The sequence below is a fragment of the Rhinopithecus bieti genome, unplaced genomic scaffold (genome assembly GCF_001698545.2).
Source record: "Rhinopithecus bieti isolate Rb0 unplaced genomic scaffold, ASM169854v2 scaffold_11488, whole genome shotgun sequence".
Lineage (NCBI taxonomy): Eukaryota > Metazoa > Chordata > Mammalia > Primates > Cercopithecidae > Rhinopithecus > Rhinopithecus bieti.
In genome coordinates this window covers 618,395-624,857 of record NW_016806879.1, presented here as the reverse complement: position 1 = coordinate 624,857, position 6,463 = coordinate 618,395, and the positions used below count along the sequence as shown (strand labels likewise).

At 45.0% G+C, this 6,463-nt stretch overlaps 1 protein-coding gene across 1 annotated transcript; it reads right to left on the bottom strand.

The window, feature by feature from the left end:
• Positions 1-2,175: 2,175 nt before the first annotated feature.
• Positions 2,176-6,139, bottom strand: LOC108533646 (mammaglobin-B-like). Its single transcript, XM_017878486.1, has 3 exons — positions 6,049-6,139; positions 4,607-4,794; positions 2,176-2,339 (listed from the first exon to the last, which is right to left on the bottom strand). The coding sequence occupies exons 1-3, from the start codon at positions 6,101-6,103 to the stop codon at positions 2,301-2,303; spliced, it is 282 nt and encodes a 93-aa protein (XP_017733975.1). The 5' UTR covers positions 6,104-6,139; the 3' UTR covers positions 2,176-2,300.
• Between the last annotated feature and the right edge of the window lie 324 nt (positions 6,140-6,463).

The window sequence follows — 6,463 nt, the reverse complement described above, 5'->3', positions numbered from 1 at the left end:
AGCAATTTGGAGTCTCATCTGGTTCCCAGTCTAGCCACTTGGGGTCCCTTGCCTATAGTAGACCAGGATTTTGGGGGCAACAGTGATAGGTTTCTCAGGGGTCTTCGAGAAGTTCTGAGTGTGGGTTAGGAGTCTCATCTGGTTCCCAGTCTAGCCACTTGGGGTCCCTTGCCTATAGCAGACCAGGATTTTGGGGGCAACAGTGATAGGTTTCTCAGGGGTCTTCGAGAAGTTCTGAGTGTGGGTTACCTTATGCCTGAAAGATCTGAGGTATAGTTTGTCACCACCCGCAAGTTTGCTTAAGGCCCTTCTCTGGGAATGGCACACAGAGAAGCCAAGAAGAATCAGCAGGCCTTGCTGGATTTTCCCACTCCATCTATTCACATGAGATTACTCCCTTTTTGTCTAATCACATTTCTACATGGCTGTTACTGTGTATTAAATCTAAGCTTTAAAATAAACAGTTTTCCCTTGGTTTTTTGTGACTTCATTTCTGAAGCTTTCCATGTCAGGTAAAACTGATTAAATGAACTCGTTATGCTTTAAAAACACAAAAACCAAAGGGGAAAAAAAAACCTCTTGTCAAGAATGTTCATTTTGTCGGCAATTTCAGAAGCTCTTATGTCTGTCACCTATCATGCACAGGGTCCCCTTTCCACTGCATGGGTCTGGCATGCTCGTACATAGGCTCATCCACCAGTGCAAACCTGGTTTTGGATGTGGGATGTTCCCCATGTGGCATGAGTATCCTGGAGTGGCCCCTTCCCTTACAATCTGTTGCCTCTCAAGAATGTATACAGCCCCCTCACCAAATGGGCCAGGCACTTCTCTATACAGATTTATATTTTCTGCTACCATGTGCCCATCTTCTAGTTCTTAGCTCTGAATCTCTTTTCACTTCTCCTCTCTTTCAGGACCTTAAACCAAAGAGGGTGGCCTGTGGTTTTTGGAAGTTATTGGGCATAAGGCTTCATTGTGACTTTTGCAGGTCACTGGTATTTTATTGCCTTCATAGGCCATTTATCCACCAAAAGAAAAAAAAAAATTAAACTTTGTATTTTACAACTGCATTGGTAAAATAGAGTCTATATTCCTGGCTAGATTCATTGATATATATTCATTGCAGTTATATTCAATTTAGGAAATGATTCTTTAAAATTGTTTCATTTTTATGGCCCCTTACAGATATTGTGAGCCTGGATCCCTGCACCTGCCTTGCCTGAGAAAAGAGTCAGTCCTAGTGGAGGTGAGTTGTCCTGAGAAATAGACAGGGTCTTCTTGGGTGAGTGGACAGCCCCAGAAAGAAGAGGGACAGGCTGAAGCAAGAGCAGAAGAGGTGGCAATAGCCTACCCCTGGTGACAGGAATGCTGGGGACAGGACATGAAGGAGACTGTAGGTTCCATTTAAACATCCCCTGCTGTTCTGGGTCCCTGCAGGCACACTCACTCCCCTCAACCCTCAAGGCCTTTGTAGCTCACTGTGGGACAGGGGAGGATGGACCCTATTCCTGCTGCAGAGACAGGACTCAGGGAAACTCAATAATTTAAGGAGGGTGCTATGAAACTCAGTAATTATATTTTTATATGTCTAAAATAATATAATATTATAAATGATATTTTAATGCAACATTTAAAGAAATTGAATCCTCAGATCCAACATCCATAATGAACAAAAATCAAAATTTAGAAGCCAGACACCATCCACTCTGCTTTGTAGGTCTCCCTCCCTGGCTGGCTCTTGTCTGGGCCCTGCACACCTCAGGGAGGCCCAGAGACAGTGCAGAGGAGCCTGGCGTGGTCAGCAGGGCTCAGCACACAGAAGAGGACTGGAATGAAAGCAGGGCCTCTGAGCAGGACCCCACCTCGGAACCTAGAGCCTGAGGACCCCAGAGAGAGTCACGTCGGGAGGTGGTGGGATAGAGGTAGGAAACAGTCTTCAGAGAGAGGCCCAATGCTTGGGCAAGAGGCTGTGAGAAAGCAAGTGCTTCACAGAAGCCTCAGTCCCTTGCCCGACACTTGCAAGGTCTGTCTATGGCCTGTCTGTGTTTGCCTCCCTCAGGCAGCCTGACTATGAGGCCTGGAAAGCCTCCCTTTCCTGAAACAATAAAAGGAACTTTATGATTTGCAGTTAGTTTACTGAAATGAGAATGAATTTGAGGTTTCAACAGTTTCCTTGCAGTTTCCACAAAAAAGGTCCAAAGGAGAAAGAAAATAAGAAAAATTGCAGTTTCCAGCGGTAGGCAGCAGTTTTCTGGCCATCTTCTGTCTTGTCGTGTCTGAGCCAAAGGTCTTGTATAAAGTTAGAAGGGCTTACACCAAATGCTGTTGTATATCGTTTGCTGGGAAACAAAAGCAAACAGACAACTTAGATTTGTAAATCACTCTTAGAAAGTGAAATATTAAAATACAGAAACTTTTCTTCATGTCGTTTTCCTGCATTTGTCCACAAACATCTAACACTCAGGAAAATTTGCACTGGAAGCAAAACAAGAATTCTCTTTTCATTTATTCTGTCATCCAGGAGACACCTTTATATTTTGTTTGTTTGTTTTTTATTGTTGGTTTTTTGTTTGTTTGTTTAAGACAAAGTTTTCCTCTGCTTCCAAGGCTGGAGTGCAGTGGCACGAGATCGGCTTACTGCAACCTCTGCCTCCAGGTTCAAGCCATTCTCCTGCCTCAGCCTCCCAAGTAGCTGAAATTACAGGTGCCTGCCACCTTGCCCAGATAATTTTTGTATTTTTAGTAGAGATGGGTTTTCACCATATTGGCCAGGCTGGTCTTCAACTCCTGACCTCAGGTGATCCACTCACCTCAGCCTCCCAGAGTGCTGGGATTACAGTTATGAGGCACTGCACAAAGCCCAGGAGACACTTACTCCTACAGGGTCAGGGTTTTAGGATCTTTTCCCTGCCAGGATCCCCTTAATATTCTTCTCCAAAAATCCTATTCCTTGAAATAGTTTATCCAATAAATATGTGACGTGCACTATTTGATGAAGACCTGCCGGTTTAAACTGATTCTGAGACTGCTCTTTCAACATAGAATTGTTAAAACCTCAGCTCAAATATAGGAATGTGATAGTTTGGAGTTGCTGTGTGGCCTTACAAGTGAGTAACAGTCTGAGGCTCTCCACCACTACCTTGATACAGATTTAAAAATATTGGAGCTAGGTAATGATTAGTCTACTCCAGATTTTTAAAGAAGAAATGATTCTACAAAAGTTTGGTAGATCTTTAAATTTTCTACCATAAAATGTTTCAAATGGAATTTTGAAATACTACATAAATGTTAAAAATAGAATCTGTAGGTAGCATGTTTTTTTAAATAGGCAGAAATACTTGTTGTTATAACCACTGAGTTTTATTTTAAAGAATTCCAGGCCGGGGCGCGGTGGCTCCAAGGCTGTAATCCCAGCACTTTGGGAGGCGAGACGGGGCGGTCACGAGGTAGGAGATTGGACCTCCTGGTAACACGGTGACCCGCGTCTCTACTAAAAAATACAAAAAATTTGAGCGGCGGAGTGGTGTAGCGCCTGTAGTCCCAGTACTGGGAGGCTGAGCAGGAAGAATGGGTGAACCGGGAGGAGCTTGCAGTGGGCTGAGATCCGGCACAGCTCCAGCCAAAAAAAAAAAGAATTCCAGCATCTCATGCTGTTTCGCATCCATGACTTGCACTTCCCGTTTCCTGAGGTGTTTAATTAAATGGTGCGTGATTCCCAGTCATGTATGCTAGCAAATCTGGGCATGAGTTTTAAATTCTTTATATTAGAATCTGTAGAATTTGCACAAAAGGTATTTTCTGGACTGTGTAAAATAATTTTGAGAACATTTTTATTATTTATTATTGTGAAAGGGAAAAATTGCATTGTTGGTTGCTCCTAGTAATGAGTGGTTCTTTGAGAATCAGATCCTTCCTCTTCATAGAAAATGTCCAGCCTCGCCAACATGGAGGAACCCCATCTCTACCAAAAAATACAAAACTTGCCCGGTGTGGTGGCGGGCACCTGTAATTCCAGCTACTCAGGAGACTGAGGTGGGAGAATCCCTTGAAGTTGGGAGGCGGAGGTTGCAGTGAGCCGAGATGGAACCACTGCACTCCAGCCTAGGTGACAGAGTGAGACCCTGTCTCACAAAAATTAAAGAAAGAAGGAAAATGTGTGTGTGTGTGTGCGTGTGTGTATTTCCCTGTTAGTCTATGTGTTTCTTTTTGTGTGTCTATGTGCATGCGTCTGTGTGATTCTATGTACGTGTGCATCTGTGTCTCTGATTCTGTATGTGTGTGTGTCTGTGTGTTTCTATGTGTGTGTGTCTGTGTGTGTGTGTGTTTCTATGCGTGTGTGAGAGAGAGAGAATGGACTGGGGAGCTGATGATTTGTTCTGCCTTTTCCGGAGCTTGCTTTTTTTTTTTTTTCCTTTTCCATTTATCACTCCCTGAAGACTCTCAAAGTGAAGTGGCAAAGCACCCTACGGACAAAATTAAATTAAATGATGTATAAACAAAGCTTGTTCACCAGGTACTTAACACTCCTTATGGCACATTTAGAGCCTGTTTGTTTCTGGACAGTGATTTTAAAGGGCACATGAGAAAAAAAAATGAAATTAATTACCATCATTAAATCAAAATTCTGCAGAGTTTCATTTGACTGGTTGAGGAAACACTGTTTGAATTCGCCTACAGCATTTTTGGCATCATCACTGTCTGTGAACTCTTGCACATATTGCTGGAATTCTGGTACAGACACTTCAGGATCGAGGGTCTTTTCAACCACATCGTCCACCAGTTGGCAGCCGGAACCTGAGAAAAAGGCACCAGAACATGGGCCATCCCCAGAGGGTTGAGGATGAGTTGTGAGTCTGGTCATCTTCTTACCCCCCAGGAGAACCCAAGTTTCAGAAAGATTATGGTGCACGGTGCCAAGTTTTCAATTCTAGGAGCATAAACTCAGTCTGTGCAAATTCTCCCAACTTCTGTAGCTCAGATCAGCCCAACCCTGTGCATCTCTGGTGAAGAGGGCCCTTGGGAAATGAGGTGCTCTGACGGGGGACACACACCAAACACTGCTTGAGCTTCTTTGGTTCAGAATCATGCAATGCCTCCCTTTTATCGTTCCCAGGATCAAGTAGGGGTTCGATGATTTCAGATGAATGGGTCTAGGATATTGCCCATTAGTTCCGTTAACTCTACTGCAATAAAAAGGAGCCTGAAACAGAACTTTTTGCTCATGATAGAATCTGAGGTGACCACCACTTTGGGGGAGTGGAAAGCGCTCAGGACTTGGATTCCTTTGAGCTTCTTGTGTTCTGGGCTCTGCTGTTTTCTATTTAGTTGGCTGTGTGCTTGTCAGCTATTCACCCATTTGCACCTGCTTTGGCAACAAATGAGGCAGAGTGTGCAGGGTAAGCTTTGTGAATTGCACAAGGCAAGCCACTGAGGGGACCTATCAGTACTGATTCCAGCTGTCTGGGCTTTTTCCTCCCGCTGGATCTTCAGTGGGTGTGAATTCTCCTCCCCAGTCTGCCTTGAGTCTGAAGGAACTGGGATGGAAAGGGCATCCCAGAAAGACTCAGATAAACTCTGAGAACACAGAGTGAGGCCCACAGAATGCAAGATGCTGGATTACACTCCGCAGCCTGCGACTTCTGTTTTAAGAGGTTTGCTGTTCCTTTCCACATTCAAGGACACCCATGATTGTTCCACCGATTGAGGGCGCATATGTCACGGGGCCTTCATCATGTCTCTCACTTGCAACACTGAAATAGCTAATTGCAATATTCAATCTTGAGACTCATCCTGGTTTCTATGGTCACTGTGGTCATGGTGGGACGCTGAGTGCCATGACACACAGCGTGCGGCTCCAATGCAGGGGACAGCTCATGAAGGCACTGCCTGCTTGACTGTCAGGAACTAAAGGGAATCCTAAGGCCTGTCACACCCAGACCCTTTGTACTGAAGTTGACCTATGCTGGGAACTGGGGTCTGGGAGTTCTTTCACAGGGGCCCAGGTGACAACCCCTAACTTTGAGGCAGCCCTCTCTGCCCAGAACTCACCTGCATAGCAGTGCAGTGGGAGGGCCACCAGCATGAGGACCATCAACAGCTTCATGGCGAGGCAGCTGCTGTCAGTGTTCAGTCGTGCGTGGCAGGGATCAAGGAAGCTGCTGTGGAGGTGAGCACCCAGCCCTGCTCTATTTATTCCCCAGGTAGGCACCTTAGTCCCTTCCAGGAATGAAGCAATGTGTCAACCTGGCGTGGGACCAGGGCACAATAGTGTACACCAACCCAACCAGCCTGTGCTCTGTTTGTAGAAACCAAGAAGGCAGTGATTTTTGGACCCGTGACAATTTGGGGACTGCAATAATGACATATGGCTCCAGGTAAATTGGACATGACAGTGTTTTCCAAAATAGAAAGCAAAGCCCAGCAGTGTGACCTTGTGCTCTTGTCACTGTTGTGATTATAATTG